The sequence below is a fragment of the Abrus precatorius genome, unplaced genomic scaffold (genome assembly GCF_003935025.1).
Source record: "Abrus precatorius isolate BTA unplaced genomic scaffold, Abrus_2018 Scaffold9, whole genome shotgun sequence".
NCBI classification, from domain to species: Eukaryota; Viridiplantae; Streptophyta; class Magnoliopsida; order Fabales; family Fabaceae; genus Abrus; species Abrus precatorius.
The window spans coordinates 6,917,196-6,940,226 of NW_020874439.1; the positions used below are offsets into that span (position 1 = coordinate 6,917,196).

Genomic DNA, 23,031 nt, shown 5'->3' on the forward strand with positions numbered 1-23,031 from the left:
AATGAGAAATCAATCTAGAAATAACTTAATTATGGTTAAGATTAAGTTTCAAATGAATTTTTCTTTTCAATGTTTCATAACTTATTCCTCGTTTTATCTGAATCACTTTCTTTTTTCCTTCAAAACTCACTCCTTCATTTCCTTCATAGATTCTCTCATTCCAATATATAATAATAACGATCTCACTCATCTTGCATTTTAACAAATAAACTTTATTTAATATTTAAATTTTATAATAATTAACATAAATAAAATAAACAATACTCATTAATTAATTAATTTAACAATTTTTTAATTAAAAATAACTAAATTCATATATTAAAAATTAAACAATAAAATTATTAAATTAAACATACATGATTTTCTTCTAATTTGTTCTTGTCTACGGCGGAAAAATGAGAAGAGGAGGGGGTATATATAGGTTTAAATTTCGCCATATAATTTGTAAAAATTTTGGGGCCAATTTCGCCACCAAACTCGCAAAATTAAGCAAAATGTTGACACATGTCAGGTTCTCGTTTGTTTCGTCAATTCTGTGGTGAAATTTGTTTAAAAATAAATTAACGAAGATATTTTTGCCATCAAATATGCCAAATTCTTCTGTCCATGATGCGTGTCAAATCCAGTTAATTTTGCAACTCTCTTGGCAAAATTCATTAATAATAATAATATAAAAAATGTATTTGCCAAACAAAATGGCGAAACTGATTGCCACGTAGCCTGAAAAATCCCATAGTGAAAAATAGTTTCTGATGATCTATAAACCCATAAATTATTTTTTAAATTACAATATTTAAATAAATTTGCCAAATTATATATATTTATATTCGAGATTATAATTATGTGTTTATATTAAAGTTTGAAAGGTCGGTGACAGTTGGAAAAAGTTATGTCTAGTTTGAGAACATTGCCAACTAAGAATATGGTACGTGTGGATGAGATTGATAGACCATTCATTTCATTATATAGAATTATGCTCCTTTCTTCACTGTTTTTACACATTGCATTCCTCTCTTTCAATATCAGTATCAACCCTTTTTCGTGTTCCCTGATGACTAAGTTTGATGTAATTCCTTGGAATGAATAATAAATAAAAAAATTTTGAATAATAAATGAACTTATTAGGTAGTAATTATAATTTTTTATAGTTTGAAATATAAAATAGAATAAAATTTTTAAAAATAAAAAAGAGTAAAAAAGAGACAAAGAGTGCAAGAGAAGCTATTCACATTAAGTGCTGATATCTCATTAAATTTTTCACAAAATGAAGTATATATATATATACGGTATTATACACACTAGCTTTATTAATTTTTTTTTAATAAATGAAATTAATGCAAAATAAGTATTCTGCCAATGTATCATAATTTTTTCTATATAAATTTACTTAAATATTAGAGTGAATTATATAACCTTCTGTAAAAATTTAAAATGCATCGTAATTTTATTTATTTTAAAAATTTCCTTAAAATACTATTAAATACTTGCTTGAATTTTTATTATTATTAAAATATTGTTTTAATTAATTTTAGAATTTTTTGTCAAATTTACAAAAGCTAAAGGTGCTCAATATATTTTTCATGAAAAGCAATATATATTTATTTTTATTAGAAGAATTTTAAAAACTCGTCTTGACATCGAATAGTAAAAAATACAACTGCAAAAACTCATATCTTTAATCATGTATTTTATTTTATATTGAAAGAGGTTAGATGAAAATTAGTTAACGCTATTGAAAGTAATTATTATTTGACGTCGAGACCGACCTTTAAAACTCATATAAAAACATCATGTCAAATTATATAATTTTAAAATAAAAAGAAAATTTTTAATATATATATAAACTCTGTCTCATAACATGAAAATGAACCGAACAATTAAAGGACAAGACTCATTCCACTAAACTTGACGAGGAAAATAATAACATAATAACTAAAAGTATACAGTGAAAATAATTTTTCTAACTTGCAAGAATAAATAAGGAGTAACAACATAAATAAACAATAATAGCAATAACAGAGATACACAAAAAAAACTCTTTTAATATGAGAAGTAAAAATTCACAGAATAAATCAGTAAATCAAGTTCTACTATGATTAAATAAAGGATACAAAAGAGTCTAATCAAATACATAAATAAGTGCTTACAACTAGTTAATACATTAAAGCAATAAAGCTTCTAAATTTGAAAAATAAGAAGAATAATCCTAAAAATAGAGCAACTATATGAAATAGATTTTTTTAATTATAGACTTCTAATCCACGATTTCAACGGTCAAAACAAAGAATATAGTCTCACAAACCTGCTGTTTATCTTTAAGCCCAATTCAACAGTAAGCGAAGTAGAAATCAAAATTTTACGCTAACTAAAATGTGAAGATGCAAACTAATTTTTCTACTCTCCTTCTCTTTTCTTTCTCTTCCAAAAAAATGCTGTGAAATTAACACTTTTTTTTGCTAAAAAATCTCTTTCCACTTAAGTTAAGTGAGACAAAATAAACTTAATAAATTTAAACTTTTCTGAATACATAAAACTCACCTTCATACATGTATTCATATAAAATATTGTCAATTTAAAAAATATATATTGTTATAGACAATGACACATTTTTCTTCAACCCTATCAATTATTGCTTGCTATTTCTCCACGTGTATGTCGTTACACAAAAATATATCAATATATCTTGGTCATTGTTTCTGGTAAATAGTAATAGGAAAATAAAAAAATTATTTTAATAAATTATTTATATTTAATGTTATAATAACACTTATTAAATTACTATTAAGTTTTGTTTAATAAAAAAGGCTATTATTGTTAATGAAAAAAATTTATGTATTATTGTTTGAGAGCTATTAATACTATTCATCAATTAAAACTATAATTTTATTCTAATGAAAATTTTGTATTTAAGGTTATTATAGATTATTAAAATAAATATTCAGTTTTGATTAATAAGCAGTCTTAACAATATTGTTTATTAATATTAATTATTATAATAAATATTAATTATATATAAAACAAAGAAATTATATATATTTATATTGGAGATTTTATATTAAAGTTTTGAAATGTCGGTGACAGTTGGAAAAAGTTATGTCTAGTTTAATAACATGGCCAGCTAAGGATATGGTACGTGTGGATGAGATTGCTTCATCATTAATTTTATTTTGTACATTTGTGCTTCTTTCCTGTGTTTACACATTGCTTTCCTCTCTTTCAATATCAGTATCAACCCTTCTCCATCGTTTTCTTTCTGTGATGGCTAAGTTTGAGTCAGTTCCATTTGCTGTTGCATCAAATCTTATTCACAGGTTAACTGTTAATCATCTCTTTTTTTTTTTTTTATTCTTTAATATAAATTGTTTAGTTCCCAGTTTAGTTTTTATTTTATTTTATTTTTCTAATCTCAGTTGAATTTAGATTTCTCCTTTAATCAAGAGTCTTATTTGTGTGTGGTTAAATTTCTCTAATGGTTGGCATATGACGTTTATTTTGTGGTATTCTGTGTGTCTATATCTTCTAACTGTTAATGCAACACAAGCGACTTAAAAGATTAAATTTCAGTTTTCGTTCCTCAACAAAATGGAGAGTTGCCTACATCAACTCTCCTTTTTGTTTCCATATCGATCGTATCGCTGTTTTCGTTCCTCACAGTCAGGTTTGGGTTTACGTGTGCTCAAACGTAGCACTCTCTGTTTCCATGATACGCGTTCAAGAGAAAGAGAGAGAAAGGCACTTTGAAGGAAAAGGTCGAATAAGTGATCCTATCTTAGTATTCTAGTTGAGTTAGGTCTGGTTTAGTAACTATGATTGACGTAAATGTGCTACAAATCAAATAAAAATTTGATATCTTTTATATTTAAATGAATTAAACGTGCATAGATATTGTGCGGTCCAAACAATAAAGAAAGAAAAAAAAATAATATAACATAGTTATATTCAAGTTTTGAAATGTCGGACCGTTGGAAAGGTAATGTCTAGTTTCAGCTAAGGATATGGCACGTGTGGATGAAATTGGTACATCATTCATTTCGATATGCAAAAGACTACTTTTCTAAAATAAAAGAAATAATTAAGCAAATGAGAGTTTAGGAGAAAAATATTTTTGATAAAAAGATTGTTGAAAAGTTATTAATCACAGTTTTTCGTAAATATGATTTAATTGTGATTATTATTGAGCAAACAAAGGATCTACTTACTCTATCAGTGACCGAGTTGGCAGGGTCTCTTGAAACTTATGAATAAAGGTTGAAAAGGCATAATGAGGACTCAATTGAAAATATTTTCAATCAAAGCTCAAATTATGGTCTCAGAATGAAGGAAGAAAGAATGATAGAGAAACTTCTAGAAACAAAGAAAATTCTGAAAATTTCTCTAAAAGTAATCAAGATAAATATCTTTCATGTGTTAGTATCATGAAAAATCACAATGTCAACACTGCTAGAAATTTAGACACGTGAAAAAGTATTATCGTAACAAAAATAAGTATCAAGCAAATTTTATTGAAGAGTATGATCGAGAGCCACATCTTTTCTATGCTATTCAAGTTTCCAACAATGAAACAAGGGGAAATTGGTACTTGGACGGTGGTTGTGTAAATCACATGGTCAAAGATATAAACATCTTTAAGGATATTGACGAATCCATCAAAGTGAAAGTTCGAATAGAGAATGGTGCTATCGTTGAGTCAAAAGGCAAAGGCACTGTTATGGTGGAGACAAAAAAAATATACAAAACTTATTACTTATGTCTTGCTAGTTTCCAACCTTAAGAAAAATCCCTTGAGTATTGGTCAAATGATAGAGAAAGATTATTCTCTCCACTTCAAAGGAGACACATGTAAGATATATGACAGTAAAAAGTAAGAGATTGACCAAGTAAAGATGGAGAAAACAAACAGAAGTTTTCCAATAAGCTTTCAACAAGGCTTTAACATATTGTCATGAAAGCAGAAGTTGATACTTCATAACATTGGCATCGAAGATTTGACCACTCCAATACTCATGCCTTAAAATTGTTATATCATAGAATATGATAAAGGATCTCCCATGTCTTAAAAAAATAATGAACCTTGTGAATGATGTCTCCTTAATAAGCAACATTGATTGCCATTTTCTATTGGGAAAGTTTGGAGAGCAAAAGACTTATTAGAGCTTGTTCTTAGAGATATTTATAGACCAATGCGGATACAATCACTTTATAATAACAGGTATTTTATTCTTTTCATCAATGATTTTTCTAGAATAAGTTGGTTCTATTTCATCGAAGCAAAATCAGAAGTCTTTGGAATATTCAAGAAGTTTAAGGTCCTTTGTCAAGAAGTAAAGTGGTAAACATATAAAAGTATTAAGAAGTGATTGTGATTAGGAAGTGATTGTGGCAAAAAGTATACCTTTAAAGAGTTCAATAAATTTTGTGAGGATGAAGATATTCAGCGACAACTTACTGACTTATCGTCACATATACTCCACAACAAAATGGAATAATAGAGAGGAAAAATTGCACAGTAATGAAGATGGCTACATCAATGTTGAAGGAGAAAGAATTACCAAATACCTTCTGGGGTGAAACAGTTTAGATTGTTATTTACATACTTAATAGATGTCCAAATAAGACTGTTCAAGATAAAACCCCAATTGAATCATATGGAGTGAGCAAAAACCATCAACAAAACACCTAAAGATTTTTGGATCTATTTGATACATACACATTCCAGAAGAGAAGAGACACAAACTAGAAGATAAACCTATACGAGATATCTTCTTGGAGTATAACATACAATCGAAACGATATCAAGTCTACAACTTACAAACCAAAAAGTTCACTATTAGTTGAGATTTTAAAGTTGATAAAAGTGTTGCTTGGAATTGGAAAGATGAAAAGGTTAAAAAAAATATTTCCATACCAATGCAACAACCTCAAGAAATTGAAGAAGTCTCAGGTAAGATTTTTTCACCCCTACAATAACAAAATTTCTCACCAGAGTCTACTTCAAGACGAGTTAAATCTTTAGTGGATATATACAAAACCTAAAACCTAGCCATAACTAAAGCTAAAATCTTTGAAGTAGCATCAAAACAAGAAGTATGGGTCAAAACAATGGAAGAAAAGATAAAAATGATTGAGAAAAATAATGCATAAGAGCTAGTAGATTATCTTACAATAAAATTTCTCACCAGAGTCTACTCCAAGACGAGTTAGATCTTTAGTGGATATATACAAAACCTAAAACCTAGCCATAACTAAACCTAAAATCTTTGAAGTAGCATCAAAACAAGAAGTATGGGTTAAAGCAATGGAGAAGAGATAAAAATGATTGAGAAAAATAACACATAAGAGCTAGTAGATTGCCTTATAGTTAAAAATATCGTCAGGGTAAAATGGTTCTATAAGACCAAGCTTAATCCTCTTGGCACCATATAAAGGTACAAGGCAAAAGTGGTAGTTAAAGAATACTCAACAACTTAGAGTTGATTACAACGAGACATTTGCTCTTGTTGTCCGCTTGAATACTATAAGAACTCTAATTTCTCTTGCTGCACGAAAAAGATGGAACATTTACCAACTAGATGTAAAATTTGTCTTTCTTAATGTCATTCTTCCAGAAGAGATTTATGTGGAGTAACCACAAGGTTTTGTCAGCAAAGGTAATGAAGGCAAAATATTTAGATTGAAAAAGGCCCTATACGGATTGAAGCAAGCTCCACGAGCATGGTACAACTAAATCGACAAATACTTTATTGATTAGGGATTTGGGAGGAGTATAAGTCAGCCAACTTTATACACTAAGTTCCAAGGTCAGCATGACATACTTATAGTTTCCTTGTATGTAGATAATTTTATCTGTACAGGGAACAATGTAAAGATGATAACTAAATTCAAAGAAGATATGATAAAAATCTTCGAAATGACTGACCTTGGCTTGATGAACTACTTCCTTATAATAGGTGATAAATTCACATTTTACCATAATTTTTAGTATAATTTTGTCAATAAATAAGTAGTAAAGTGCTAAGTAAACTTGAAAATATAATAAAAATTGCATTAATATTCATAATTGTGTAAATAGTTTGATTGTTAGATTTTTAGTCCAATTCTGAATAATTTGACTTAAAAATGACTTAATCCTTGTGCAGAAGCTTGAGCTGAGAATTTGAGTTAAAGATTAAAGTGAAGAAAGTAGAAAAATTGAACTTAAAAGATGAAGAATCAAGTGTTATGTGTTGGGCGTAGCCACTTTGAGTGCATAGAATGAACACTTCGAAGAAGAAAATTCATGAAGATCAAAAGAGTAGCTACTTCAAGTGTTCAGAGTAGCTACGCAATAGTGCGCGTAGCAACTTCAAGTGTCCAGAGTAGCTACGCAGTGCGCGTAGCCACTTCAAGCTTTTAAAGTAACAGCGCCCAATGCTAATTCAAAACTGTGCAGTGTGCATAGCTACTTCAAGTGATCAGAGTAGCTACACAATTGAGCACATAGCTACTTCAAGTACCCAGAGTAGCTACGCAGTCAGCGTGTAGCCACTTCAAATGCTTAGAGTAGCTACGCAAAAATAACAGAATTTTAAATATCACTTCTAAGTGTCAACTTTGGACGATTGGAGTTCTTAAATCATTTTTAGAAGCTTCTAGAAGACCTTTGATGATAGAATTCTCAGAGATTAACATGTAGAAAGGAAAAAGGCGAAAAAAATCATATAAATAGAAGTTAGAGGTTCAGAAAAAGGGACTTTTGGTTCATTTTTGTTAGTTTTCACTTTGTAACTGTTTTAACTTCCAAGAGAAGTCAGAGAGAGGGATGGGGAGCGACTTTTAAGCTTCAGTTCTAGAGGAGTGAATATTGGGTCTTGAAAGATGTTCTTCTGCTTCTTGTCTTCTTCTTCTCTTACTTCTCCTTTGTCCATTGTAATGTTGTTCTAAACCTTTTTGGTTAGGGATCTATGGATCCAGATTTGATATTGTGATGTAATTGTGGATTGAATCTTGAGATTTTAATTGAATTGAGTATGTGATTCTGTTCTTAATGCATTTGTGAACTAATCTTTCATTCAATTGAATTTAGAGGAGTTTTCATCAATGGAAATTGAGTTTATTTCTCAGATTTGAATCATATGCCTAGGTTATTGAGATCTTAGGAATAAGTATCATAATCTAGTGATCCTATAATTTCTAGAACTTAATGTAATATTTGATTGAATTTCACCTAAGGAATTAGGGAGGTTTAATTAGGTATTAGGATCAATGAGGTAAGGAATTGTCCTTTGGTTAAAGAAGTGAAATTGATTATCAATCAATTAGAATTCTCAAGAGTTCAGAACATGATTACATTGTAATTGAAAATCTGGTGAAGTGATTCCTAACTATTTTTCACATAGTATTCTTAATAAAAATTTCGTATTCTATTTTTACATCAATTCTATTATCTTTTATTGTTCTTATTTCTTAATTTTACATGTTATAAACCTCTCAATGAATTGTTTTGTTCAACTAATTGATGAATTGTGAAGTAGTAATTGAAATAAGATCATTGTGGACGATACTTGAGGCTCATATTGAATTTCAAATTTTATTACTTGCTACAACTATCTAGTACATTTGCTAGTTAGTATTTTTATCAAAATCAAAAGTAACAATAGGAGTAAAATAAAAGAAAGAAGAAATATTTATCTCAGAAAAGAAATACGTTGAAGTACTACTCAAGAAATTCAAGATGAATGGATGTAAGATTGTTAACACTCCATTAGTGGTACATGAAAAATTGCAGAGAAATGATGGAACATCAGAAGCTGATGTATCACACTATAGAAATTTGATTGGAAGCTTACTATATCTCATAGCCACATGACTAGACATAATGTATGTTATAAGTCTTCTTTCAAGATTCATGCAAAGTTCAAGTCAAATTCACTTTGGAATAACAGAAAGAATTCTAAAATATCTACAAGGCACAAAGGAGTATGGTATATGGCACCAAACTATGAGCAACTCAAAGCTACTTGACTACACTAACAATGACTAGGCAGGATCGATCGATGACATGAAGAACATGTGTGGTTATACTTTTTCACTAAGATCAAGAACAATCTCTTGGGCTTCAAAGAAGCAAATAACAATTGCATAATCAACAGCAGAAACAAAATATGAACAGTTGTTGAGACTACAAGTCAAGCAATATGGTTATGAAGAATACTTGAAGATATGGGAGAAAAACAAAACGAGCCTATTATAATCTACTGGGACAACAAATCAGCTATAGCAATGATAAAGAATCTGGTGTATTATAGTAGAACAAAACACATAGCAATTAAATATCACTTCATCAGGAAGCAATAGGAACTAAAGAAATCAAGCTTGAGTACTGTATAACTGAAGATAAAGTTGCAAAGATTTTCACTAAAGTACTACTAAGACCAAAATTTAAACAGCTACACATGATGCTTGGAGTTATAAGAAATTGCATCAAAGAAGAGTATTAGAAAATGATAAAAAAATTTAGAATAGTCTAAAAAATTATTAGGAACAATTTATGAAAAACCGTTTCTATCTTTTAGTTTGTAGATACTTCTAAAGAGAGTTATAGAATATTGTAAATATTATAATATTTAACCACCCAAATACAACCGTGAAAGATGCTTATAAATAGGCATGCTATCACATTGTAAAGGTTATGAAGAAGTAATTAAGCTACCAATTCTCTATTTCTTGAATGTCTTAGTTAAACTTCTTTAACTATTATTTTCAACTATTCCAACTAACATATTTTAACTATTTTGCTCATCTCACCTACACTAAAAACCATAAAAATTTGATATCTTTTATAAATTAAATAAATTAAACGTGCAAAGATAGATATTGTGTGGTCTAAAAAATAAAGAAAGAAAAAAATAATAATAAATTATATTCAGGTTTTGAAATGTCGGTGACCGTTGGAAAGGTAATGTTTAGTTTCAGCTAAGGATATGGTACGTGTGGATGAGATTGGTACATCATTCATTTCGTTATATAGATTTGTGCTCCTTGATTTTACAAATTTGCATTCCTCTCTTTCAATATCAATATCAATCCCTTTTTCATAATTTTCTTTCACTTATGGCTAAGTTTGAGTCAGTTTCATTTGCTGTTGCTTCAAATCTCATACACAGGTTGGCTTCCGCAGATTTTCGTGAATTTGGACAAGAGTATCGTGTGACGGAAATTTTAGAAGAGCTTAAGAACTCTGTTGAATCCATCAATGATAAGCTCCTTGATGCCGATGTTAAACAAGATCAAGATGGTGGTGTGCGAGTTTGGATCAGAAAGTTCAAAAAAGTACTTCATGCTGCAGATGACTTCTTAGATGGCCTTGCTCTCGAATTTATGCGACACAAATTGGATACAGGATATGGAACAGAAGTAAACAAGGCACCTTATTCCTATTCATTCTCAAATCGAACTGATTCTCCCATTCAAATGAGAATAGAAATTGAAGAAATACTAGCAAGTTTTAATGATGTAGTACAAGAAATGCATAAATTGAATTTAAGCTCAGGGGTGGTTAGGCAGACTAATAGTGAATGGAGGGAAACATGTTCCACGTTAGAACAATATATCATTGGAAGAGATGAGAGTAAGAAGGAGATTATTAGTCTGTTGGAACAACCGAAGCAAACGGTTTCTGTGATTGCTATTGTTGGCATTGGTGGTTTAGGGAAGACAGCGCTGGCTCAGTTGGTGTATAAGGACTTGGAGGGTTCTTTTGACAAGCAAATATGGGTGTGTGTCTCTGATAACTTTGATGTGAAAACTATTCTGATGAAAATATTAGATTCAATAAATACTGATAGCCAAACACAAGACCAATCATCAGAGAAGTTGCAAAAACAGCTTCATAAGAATTTAAGCGGTAAGAAATATTTGTTGGTCCTGGATGACATTTGGAATGAGAGTTATAACAAATGGGCTGGATTGAGAAAGTATTTGCTGTGTGGCGCTCAAGATAGCAAGATTTTAGTGACAACTCGAAGTGAAAATGTAGCAAAGGTAATGGCTGCTAGCACTTCCTATCCTTTGAAAGGTTTGACTGATGAAGAATCTTGGACGTTGTTGAAGAACATTGCATTTGAGGATGAGTCCCAAGGAGTGAATCAAAATCTAGAATCAATGGGGAAAGAAATAGCAAAAAAATGTAAAGGGGTTCCACTAGCAGTTAAAACGATGGGAGGCCTGTTACGAAGACAAAATGAAGAGAGTGAATGGGAAGAAGTTTTACACGGTGACTTCTGGGAATTATGTGAACAAGAAGATATCATGCCAATTCTAAAACTCAGCTACAGAAAATTGTTGCCAGAAATGAAACAATGTTTTGCTTATTGCTCTTTATATCCCAAAGATTCAGAGATTTTAAAGGATGAGTTGATTCAGTTATGGATGGCCCAAGGTTACCTTGAATGTTCAACTAAAAAGCAGCAGATGGAAGTTGTCGGCAACCAATTTATAAAGATTTTTTTGGCGAACTCATTTTTTCAAGATGCAAAAAGTAATGAATATGGTGAGATCATTAGTTTCAAAATGCACGATTTAATGCATGATCTTGCAATGCTAGTAGCTGGCAATGAATGTTGTTACTTGGGTAATGAGGCAGAAGAAGTTAAGGGTAGTCCCATGCACGTGATACTGGAATCCGGTGCCATTCGTTTATTGAGAAAATTAGATCCGAGCAGGCTGCGAACTTTGATGTTGTGGGGTTACAATGAGCAAGAATTTTCTCTGTTATTGCAGACTTCAAATGCCTACGTGTCTTGAAGATGTCGCATTTCTACTTTTGCAAGTTGTCCGATCGTATCGAAGAGTTGAAGCATTTAAGGTATCTTGATTTGATTTTTAGTTTATACACCGACAGTAGAAGACCAATAAGTTTCCCCAAATCTCTCAGCAATCTTATTCTCTTACAAACATTAATAGTGGGGGAGTACGACGAAGAATCGTTCTTGGAAGTAGTCATAAAATTGGTCAATTTGAGATGCCTTGATAAGGGTGATGTTTTTAAAGGGACGGCTGTTGGATTGGGAACATTGTCCTCGTTGCAATTCTTACCCACCTTTGTCGTGGGAGATAGCCAAAAAAGAAGATATGGCACACTAAATGAATTGAAGGACTTGAACCTACAAGGAAAATTAGAAATTCTTCAACTCAATCGTGTCACAGACGTGGCTTTAGAATCACAGGATGTAAATTTAAAAGAAAAAAGGTTCCTTCAATCCTTGACTCTGGATTGGTACTTCGACTATACGGACATCCGTAACAGTGACAGCTTACAATTATTAGAAAACCTTCAGCCCCACCATAATCTTAAGCAATTGGAGGTGCGCTATTATCCAGGCAAGCGTTTCCCAGATTGGCTTTCTCTCCTCACAAATGTTGTTCACATCACTCTCTTTGAGCTTCGTAATTGCAGCTGTCTACCACCGTTGGAACGTCTCCGGTCCCTGAAGTCACTTGTTATAAACTGTCTTCGTAAATTGGAATACATATATCTTGAAGATGGTTTTGCAGTAACCTTCTTTCCCTCTTTGGAGGAACTCATCCTCCTAGCTTGTCCTGTGCTTAGGGGATGGCGGAGGCGGGGAGATGATATCAATGATTCTAAGAATTCCCATAATCACTCCTTGTCTCTTTCCTTTCCTCCTCTTTCTAAGCTAAGAATCCTTCTCTGTCCAAAGTTGATTTGCATGCCTACTTTTCCAAACGTTAAGGATCTGGATTTGGCCGGGTCCAGTGTGAAGCCATTAATAGCAACCCTGAACACAGCGGCGTCAACATGCTCAGTTGACTCATCTTCCTTTGTTGCTCCTCTTTGCATGCTCAAGCAATTTCACATTTCCGATTCTCTGAATTTACAAAAGGGTTGGATGCAAAATCTGACTTCTCTCGAGTCTCTTAGAATTGTATGGTGTCAAAGTGAAACACTAGAGGGATTTGAAACTGGGTTACCGGACGACATCAACTGCCTTCCTTCTCTGCGGCAAATCACAATAGAATCGTCTACAAATCTAAAGGCTCTGCCAGATTGGATTTTCAACCTCTCATCGCTTCAGCATCTCATAATCCATCATTACCTAAATCTAGCTTCTCTACCTGAAGGAATGACTCGTCTTACCAACTTAAAGATCTTACAGGTGAGCCATTGTCCCCTCTTAATTGAAGAATGCAGATCAGAGACAAGTGCTGTTAGTCGCCGAATCGCACACATCCCAGAAATTATTCTTCGGAATTTCTGATCATAAAGGTACTAATGCCCTTTTCTGTTAACTAATAACATTTTTGGTTTCTGTTTAATTTTTAGAAACAAATGGGTTCAAATATTTACAATATGAAAAACAGCTTTTGTTTCTGTTTTCCTGTAAATCTTGTGAAACTCTATTAATTATTGAGCTTATTTTCTTTACTAATAAAATTCTTCTAATATTTACTGTCTATATGTTTTAAAGTTGGATGGAAAATATTCTAATAGTTCTAATAAAATTAATTCTCAAATTTTAAACAATACTGCAGTGTGTGTTCAAATAGATATTAACAATATATTTTATACTTGTAAATTTTCTGGGCATTGCATTGGTATTATTAAAATAATAAATTTTTAAATATTTTATAATTAAATAAAATTTATAAATCTTAAAAGATAAATATTTAATTATGAATACTAAATATTCTATTATATTTGTCAGGCTAGTGATTTATTATTGAGTAATTTATAATATTTTATACTTGTTCAATGTTAATTGAAGAATTAATTGGTATTGGAATAGATTTAGATAAAGTTTGAAAATTTAAAAAAAAAAAAAAGTGAACAGTACCGTATGAATAATGTCAATGAACAGTAAAACCGACTGTGAACAGTAACACCGCGTACAAACCGCGTTTGAACAGTGACTGCTGACGTCATCAGTGACATCATCATGACGTAAAACGTACAGTGCGTGTACAGTACGCGTGCACAGTGTTTTCGGCATGAATAGTGCCCTAAATAGTGTTTCTGGCGTAAACAGTAAAGCGGTGAACAGTGTTTCTGGCGATGAACAGTAAATTCCGGTGGTGAACAATAAATTTCAAAAATTTTCTATAATAAGGGGGCTTCATACGAATTTTTATTTTTTCACCCCTATCCAAGGTTCTCAAAGGTTCTAAGGCCAAATAATACCATTTCTCTCATACTAAACCTTCCTAAACTTAGATTTCTCGCTAGATCTGAGATTCTATGTCTATTCTGAAGGATTTGAAGTAAGTTTCTTTAAGTTTGAAGCTAGATTTACCGTTTATTTCTCTTCTCCTTCTCTTTCTCATAGAAGTTCATGGTATTCTTAGGAGAAATTCCGTTATAAAGCTGAATCTTCGGTGAATCTTGCATTAAAACAAGTAATATTCGGTAGATCTAGTGTGAATCATCGTTCTGAGATAAGGAGAGTTTACTTTAACCTATAATCTATGTTTTGAACAGTTTAATATGCTATTTCAAGATGTTTTGATATGATTTTGTTAAATTTATTGAATAAAAGCTATTTTCTATTGATTTTAAATGTTGAAATTTTGGCTGATCTGTTATAAACTTGCCTTAGCTGAGCTGTTAAAATAATTTTGGCGGTGTGCATCATGCTGAGATATATGTTTTGCATTATTATATAGCCGAGTTACATGTTTAGGTGGGTAGACGTGTAACGGTAAGTTCATGCTGAGCTGCTGTGCTGTGCTGTCTGGATCCAGATACCGGAATAGGTCGCTCCCGGACCGGCTCGGTTCCTTCTGGATTACTTAGGCTGTGAAACCAGTTAGAAACCGTTTTAATACGGTGTATTAGATGGACTGAAAATGTATGGGGTTATTGCTGTGAGAAATTTTTTGCTATATATATATGATTTTATTTTATGTTTAGTAAGTTCACCCTTGCATTTCTTTCTATGTTGTTATGTGTGTGTACTGCGATGATCGTACGGTGGTACGTGAGCAGATATAACAAGTGTTGCATCTACTTCACAGGCTGAGGGGCCAGTGAAGAAATGTTAGAAGCTGGAGATGAGTAATAATGCATCAAAGTCCTTTTTCCCTATATTTGAGACCTCATATAGAGGGAGTTACGTAGTATAATTTTGGTATTTTGAACATTGTGTACTAAATGTAATATTATGTTGTTCTGTTAGATATTTGTTGTAAGAAACTTTGTTTTATTTTGAATGAGAAAAGAATTTCATACTTATATTCTCTATTATTTATTTATCTTAAATAAGTGTGTGATGTAGAAATAATGTTCTCGGTTCCTTATAAAAAGGGGTCGTGACAATATTAAATAAAACTAAATTGATGAGAGATTTTTAAAATTAAAAACTAATTATAAAAAATATAAATTTTAATTTATGATTGAATTAAAATAATTAAATGTTCAATGCATTAAAAAGTCACTTGGCTTCGTAAGGAAGTAGGACTTGAATTATATAGAGAAAAATATTGGAATGTGTAAGCATGTAGGGAATTGATTATTGATGTAAAACAAATATGCACTCGTTTGTGTTCCTTCTGCTTTATAAATGCAAATTATAAATAAAAGTTTTGTATAATTTCAATTTGTATTGTTTACTTTTCTCAACTTATTTAGACTATACTTCCTCATTCTCAATTTTGAATTGAAGATAATTTTTAACAACATTACTTGATACTCACTTTGAGTTTGTTCTCAAGTTTTTATTTTTAATCATTTGTATCGGATAGAGCATCGTTCGGTCATCTCTACAAAACAGAGAACCGAACACCCTTTCGGTCATACTTCTAGACGGATGGTACTAATATTCTTTCGGCCCTATTTATGGACGAGGGATACTAACATTCCTTCGGCTCTACCTCTAAACGAGGGGTACCGGCATCCCTTCGATCATATCAAAATAAATTAACAAGTTAATTAAAGTAAATAATTAATAAAAAAAGGTTAATTGTTCAAGATTAATCCAGAACTGACTCATCAGTTCGATTAGCCCAATGATTATGCCTATAAAAGAAAATCAGAAAGACAGGTAAAATGATTAACTTTAGAATATTTAATAACATTTATTATTTTATACCGAATACTTATTTGATTATCAGATTACCATTGTATATATTCTCTCATATGGACAATAAGAATTTGAAATATTTTTTGGGGAGTGGATCCTTTGCAGGAATAATATTATTTAGCTTTTGAAAAAAAAAAAAAGTGTTTTAGCTTGGGAAGGCTCATTGAACACTGTCTAAAATTGTTGAATTTCCATAATGTTTGGCATTGCTTACTCAGGTAAAACCTAAAGACTGACGCCTTTATTTGGCAAGATGACACTTTGAAAGAAAGACGGGATAGAGTGGTTACTAATATGTTTCGGAGGGATAACTTTCCTTGTAGCTCTTTTATTAACACAGCATTCTTAAATATGACCACACTGCTCTCCAGTTATAAAATAAACCTCTAAATCAGTTTAAGAGTTTTTGTTCTAATTTTAAGTTTTTGCCCCTTGACTATGTCATACTAACTTTCCTAAACAACTTAAGAATTCTTGGACTGAAAATTGCTCTTAGACTGAAAACATCAATAAATTTAGGGAGAATTTTTCTGACTGGAACAAATATATTTTTTGATAGTATTTTTAATTGTAAGCTACATATTTTTAATAGAATTAATGAGATTATTTGTAAACTTTCTAGTAGGGATAATATGTACCTCTCTAAGCTTATGGCTAATCTTTGGTTAGAATATGAACAAATCCTTGACCAAGAAGAGGTGTGTTGGTTTCATCATTGTAGGTCTAATTGGCTTAGACTAAGTGATAGAAAAATATAGTTATTTCCACAAGGCTGCTGTTTGTAGGAGACAACCTAATAAAATTGAGGCTCTTAAATCTAGTGATAGTAGGTGGGAATATATGATCCTGTTATTATTAAACAAATGATAGTAAATTTCATCAAAAACAGAGATGGAATCTATTTCTGGCCCTATTAGTCTAACTAGTTTAAATTCTTTTCCCCTATTGAGGGATGTTGATAGGGGCAGATTTATTAGTTTTATGTCTCCTGAAGAAGTGAAAGCTGCCTTATTTGACGAAATTGAGTTAGAGATTTATCAACTCTCCAATGATTTGTGGTCGCAAACTCTTGTAGTAAATATAGGTTCCAGATTGGAAAACCTTTAACAGTGGGTAAAAAAAAGTTAATACTTAAGAGAGCTATAGCTTAAATCTAGCCTAGGTTTTATAGCTGCTTGGATTGGAAAATTAGGGATGAGATGTCTACTAAATTTTGGGTTGATAGTTGGGTTCCTAGGTTTGGGAATCTGAGCATCCATGTCCCCGTGCTAATTTAGCCAGTGATCTTCTAGCCAGCTTGTTTGTATCTTGTGAGAGGTGGGATAAGGATAAATTTATGCCTTCTCTGCCTTCACATTTTGTGATCGTATAGCCACTATTACCATGCCCAAAAATGGGGACGTAAGTGATGTTCTTGTATGGTCTTTAACTATGAATGGTGAGTTTTCTATTAAATCTACCTATTCTATGCTCTATATGGATCAACACCCTGCTGGTCAGGCGGCTCATTGCTATAAGTCAGTCTTGAAATGGTCTGGTTCTCTGAAAATGAAACTGTTTTTATGAAAAGTTGCTCTTGAGAAATTATTAACAAATGAAGAGAAAGCCCATAGAGGTATATCTGTCTCAAGCTTGTTCCCTAAGTGCTTAGCTGCACTTGAATCTATCATGCATGTGTTAAGGGACTGCTTTTATGCATTTGCTGTTTGGGATCATCTAATTTCTGAAGAAAATTGGTGTAAATTTTTCAATTTTGGTCTTAGTAATTGGTTTAGGTTTAATCTGGTTCATAATATAGCTAATAATCATAATAATTGGAATTTTATATTTGGAATAACAGTTTGAAAAATCTGGTCTGACAAAAATTCTTTTATTTTTAGCCAAAAATCTGTTTCTCCTTCTATACTTGTATCTCGTATTCTATCATATGCCTCTTACTTCGTTTCTTTTGTCAGAGGTTCGGGTTCTAGCCTGCCAAATAGGCTGCTGGAGTTTGTGTCTATTAAATGGATTTCTCCTGCTTTGGACAAGTCGAAGTTAAAAATGGATGGCTCTGTGTTCGCTGGGACGGGTACAACAGGCGATGAGTGAATGGTTATTTTGTAGCTGGCTTTATGTGTAAAGGGGGACATTGCTCTCCCTTGGATGTGGAATTGTGGGCCATCCTTTTTGGTTTACAAGTAATTACGGCTAGGGCCTTTCGAAATGTTAGTTTAGAAATTGATGCTAGGGATGCTATCCACATAATTTTAGATGCCCAGGATTATAATGGTTGTTTTCCTTATCTGGTTGTTATTATTAGATTGTTATTACCGGAAATGGGTTTTTGTCCATTGTAATAATGTATTTCATGAAGATAACCCTTGTGCTGACATGTTAGCTCACAAGGAGTCTCTTAATTGTAATATTCTGGATAATGACCCTCCTTCCTTAGTTTCTTATCTTAGGCAGGATGTTTTGGGAGTTGTCTTTCCTAGGCTTTTTAATAAGTTTTGTTGTTCTTGGGCAGTGTGATTGACAAACTTTGTTATGCTTGACATATTGCTAATTTAATAAGTAGTATAATCATCATCTATATCTCTGATTAAGATTTCATAAATTATCAACACTCTTATGATTTATGAATATCACATCAGTAAACATGACTTTTATGTTCTAATAATTTCTTTGATATTACATCTTAGGGCTTAATGACTCGTGCTGAAGGAATATATTGCCTGATATGTATTTGGAAAATTTTCTTAATTATACTTAAGTTCCTGATATTCCACTAAGGTAGCTGTGTTGGATACTCACAATTTTGAAAGTTTGCTACTTAATCTCCATAAAAGGAAAGTGTGAAAGTAACAACTTCTCAACCTCCCTTTGTTAATGCTGCTTTGAAGGAGTAGGTTCTTCTTATATTTCTACCCTTTTCTCAAACATTAAAACTTCAACATTTCTCATTTATTTTCCTTGTTTACTATTATTCCTTCCAGCTATAACGACAGAAAATGTTGGTAGCGTTATTTCAAGAGTTACTGCATCCCTGAGAATTTCAAGAGTGCAGTGCATGATTGAGCTCCACCAACAACAACTATATGATCCGCCTCCGCCTCTGCTTAACTTTTTCAACTTGTTCAGAGCCAATGCCATTCCCAAAACTGACATGCCTCCCCCTCATCATCAACTCAACTAAATGCCCTCTAATGGGCCTCACTTGCCCGCTCGACACGCAAATATATTTGTGGGTGTGTATATATATCATGTGATGATTACATAGATGACAAGTTTCTTTAAAATGTCTGTGAAGAGTAAGATTATGAGAATAAAGGTGGGGTATTACATTTATAGAGGAGAGGTAGACCTTGCAGGTCATGGAAACAAGAGTGAGGAACATAGAGGAGTTCTTATTTTTCAACACACAAGAGTTTTGTTTATTTCAAATACTCTTTTTCAGAAAAATAAATAAATAAACTGTTTTGTTTTTGTTTTTTTGTCTCCATTCATACAAAAAAGCCCAGATTGGTAGTTCAACAATACAAAATAAAGAATAGCTGGTACGCACCATCAACTTAGCAAACACAAAGAAAGATGAATTAGTTCTATTGGAAGCATGTTCTTACAAATTCATACATACTTCTGTTAGTATAAAATACAATCATAAAAAGTATGGATAAGGGAAGTAGCCGAATATTATGAAGGAGAAAAAGTGATCTGCTTTATTTCTATTACTATTTTATTCTGAACTTACTAGAAAATTTTCAGGTAAAATAGCTTTATTTCCTTTAAAATTCCTTTATAAAGTCACGTTCAAATGCAGATTATCAAGTTGGTTGCAATATGTGCTTCCGTTTAATTCTTATCAATCTTTGATATAATACGCTCTCACTTTTTGGCTGAGAACTTTTCTTACAACCTTAACCTTATCATTCATATATATATATATATATATATAAAGTAGTGTAATTTTTTTTTTTCATTTTGTTTGCTGTCATCTAACAAATGCATCTTCAGGTTAGTTTGCAATTACGGAATAGATGGAAAGATTGCAATCGCTTCAATGAAATCTCATTGTTCGCTGTTCCACAGGTAATGTTATTTTAATTAGCATTTGACATCTAACATTTGTATACTTAATATTTTTCAAAATTACTAAACACTTAATTAGCCACGTGTGCACATTCTAGCTTCTTGAATTCCGAGTCCCTACCTTGTATGTTATGGCTTGGTTGTCATTGTTGCTGTTGTAGCTCCTAATAATGCTTTCCTGAATTGAGAATATTTGATATTACAATAGAAACAATCCTGTTTCTTTTTTCCCCATTTTTGATATAAGATTTTGGTGACTTGTATATGAGCGCTACTTTTATGTTTTTGGCGATTGAGAATTGGCAGCAGTTTCTCAATATACTGTATTTCATTTTAATGGCTTGACTTTGCAGCTGCAGGGATCGTGCTTGAGCATACAGTAGAATGTCTAGTGTTACTCTTATGGACTGCATCCATTGTCCCTCTGAGATGGAATTGTGGGCCAGAACCAAACAATGGAGAGCCTATGAAAGTTGATATAAATGCTTTTGAGTTGCAACTCTGTATATTTATTCACGTTGAGTTGCAAGCTAACAAGTACTGTTGTTACCCTGTAAACAACTGTGTGTAGACATTAATTTTATTGGCTTTGTTTTTGTTAAATGATCGTAGCAAATACCATGAAACATGAATCAGAACCATAAAAATAATATAAGGAGAAGAGTAGAAAAGGAAGAATAGAACTATTTTTGTTTTTGCTGTATAATCATATTATTATGCTTACATGCATTGATATTTAAGTGCAAATACATAAAAAATAATAGCTCATCATAATACCTATATATGCTGTCCGTAAAAGGCCATGCACCCACTAACATTAGAAGTGCAAATTCGCCTAAAATACAAGCAAACTAATATCACTAATTATGACATTGTTTGCTGACACAAGGAAACATACTGCAATAATTATAATTAAAACAGTAAATAGTAACTATGAAAAGTTTTACGGCTCATTAAATTTAACAGTTTTCTCTTAATGAAGTCTTTTTAGGACAAACTAAATCCTTTTAAATATAGGTTGGAAAAGTCAAAATTTATTTCTTGTTGTCTTAGTAATGGAAACCAAGATATTACTGTATTAATCAATAGAAAATTGTAGCATAATTATGCCAAAGTAGTCAATTCCCTATTCACATTCTTTTCATCTCCTTCTTTTGAGAGATTTTTCTAGTTTGCATTCTTCCTTTATGTCTATAGAATTATTTGTAATTATTTCAATTATTTATTTTATGATGAGTAACTAAATTCATAGTTAGGATTATGGTGAACCTTTATATAACTTTATGTGATTTATATATTTAATAATAATTTCAATTTTTATCTGTGATTGGTTTTATTCTATTGCATATAAATGTAAGTTAGAAATTGACCATTCTTATCATCTTATAAATAATTACATATTAGACAGTTATACCACATGTAGTTAGTAGACTTATAGGATAAAATGAGATAAAGAATTAAGTGAATCCAACTTCATTTTTCTTTTTCAATTGGTATTAAATTAACAAACCTATGGGTATTTCACGTTTTCTCTTTTTACTTTGCATGACCATTGAGATTAATAGTTTAGGAAAAAGACGGTTAATATTGCATGATTATTGAAAGTTGTACGAGTGATTGACAATTATAGCAAAATTGAAATTACAATTAGGTTGAAAGTAAATATAACGAATGGGGAAGTGGGGAACTTATATGCCCCATGTTCCTTTCCAATAGTCTAATCGAAAGTGTGTTGCTTTATTGTTTTGAATTAATTATTTTACTCTTAGTTTAATTATTATGCATCCTTTAACACCAAATTATACAAATTATTTATCTATTTCAATAAACTTTTGGAGATTTATTCAACTACACTTATCTAAAATTAAAAATATAAATCGTTCAAAGGTGATATGACGTCAACACTAGCAGAGAATGGACACTCTCCAACTTTTAACATAAGCTAATTTTTGACTAATAAGAAAATGCAGGAGTTAAATACTAATTAATATGAGATTATCACCTTTAATATATTATTATTACACAATCAAATGATATAAAAGAATCAGACCAAAATACACTTGATTTCTACAAAAACGATAGCATAAAATGAGTAAGAAATACAAAATAAAAAAAAAATAGGCAAAACGTTAGAATTTTGGAAAAAAAAAATTAATCCAAACCCCTTACGAGTGTTTGGTTATATAGATCTTAGACATATAATTTGTACAAATTAGAATTCTGTGCAAAATGTATGCTCCTTCAAAGTTTAAGACTAAAAAGTCAAAATTTTGAGCATGCCTCGTGCTAAACTAAGTGTAACGTCCTAAATTTTTAAATTTTGAAAGCTACTTATTCTATTTATACAAACTTGGCATAATGTATAAAATTTTTGTATATGGAAAATATTGTAAGTATAAATGGATAAAATATCTATTTATGAATAAGGTTATTTACAAATTCTGCCAATCTGAGAAATATTAAGTAAATAGCAGTAAACATAAGTCATAATTATCCAAAATAAATTTTTAAAAACATTGATACAAGACTTGCATTTATACATATTTCATACAATAATTTACATATTGTTTGTCAAAACAGGTGGGACTCAAATAATATTTACATGACCAAAATATTTAAATCAGAAAAAGCAATTCAAGTCCTAAAGCAGCCCCCAAAATACATTCCAACACTGAGAACTCTACATTATTCATCACCATGTCAGCTCTCGATCTCTACTAGGTCTTCAGAATCAAGATCATTGTCTAATCCAAGATAATGGTCACCTGAATCAGCCGTGACCTTCGTGCCAGTAACAGGCTCAAAAGTCCATCTAGACAGTCTTCCAAGATGATCATGATCGTGGTACGTAAATAGATATGTGAAGGTTGCTGGAGTTCTAACAATA

The 23,031-nt window shown here is 31.4% G+C and overlaps 2 protein-coding genes across 4 annotated transcripts; both read left to right on the forward strand.

Annotated features, from left to right (window-relative positions):
- The first annotated feature begins 974 nt into the window (after positions 1-974).
- LOC113850137 (putative disease resistance protein RGA1) lies at positions 975-18,652 on the forward strand. Of its 3 annotated transcripts, XM_027480521.1 has the most exons (4): positions 975-1,043; positions 3,687-3,694; positions 10,078-13,264; positions 14,659-14,902. In XM_027480521.1, the coding sequence occupies exon 3, from the start codon at positions 10,090-10,092 to the stop codon at positions 11,779-11,781; it is 1,692 nt and encodes a 563-aa protein (XP_027336322.1). In that variant the 5' UTR covers positions 975-1,043; positions 3,687-3,694; positions 10,078-10,089; the 3' UTR covers positions 11,782-13,264; positions 14,659-14,902. The 3 variants fall into 3 exon arrangements, with proteins under 3 accessions (XP_027336322.1, XP_027336324.1, XP_027336323.1); XM_027480523.1 differs by lacking the exons at positions 975-1,043; positions 3,687-3,694; positions 14,659-14,902 and adding an exon at positions 9,926-9,962 and having other exon boundaries at positions 10,157-13,421; XM_027480522.1 differs by lacking the exons at positions 975-1,043; positions 3,687-3,694; positions 14,659-14,902 and adding an exon at positions 18,029-18,652 and having other exon boundaries at positions 9,995-13,264.
- Positions 11,784-13,256, forward strand: LOC113850689 (putative disease resistance protein RGA1). The gene has a single exon (XM_027481252.1). It carries the CDS (start codon positions 11,784-11,786, stop codon positions 13,254-13,256), a length of 1,473 nt encoding a protein of 490 aa, XP_027337053.1.
- Positions 18,653-23,031: the final 4,379 nt, after the last annotated feature.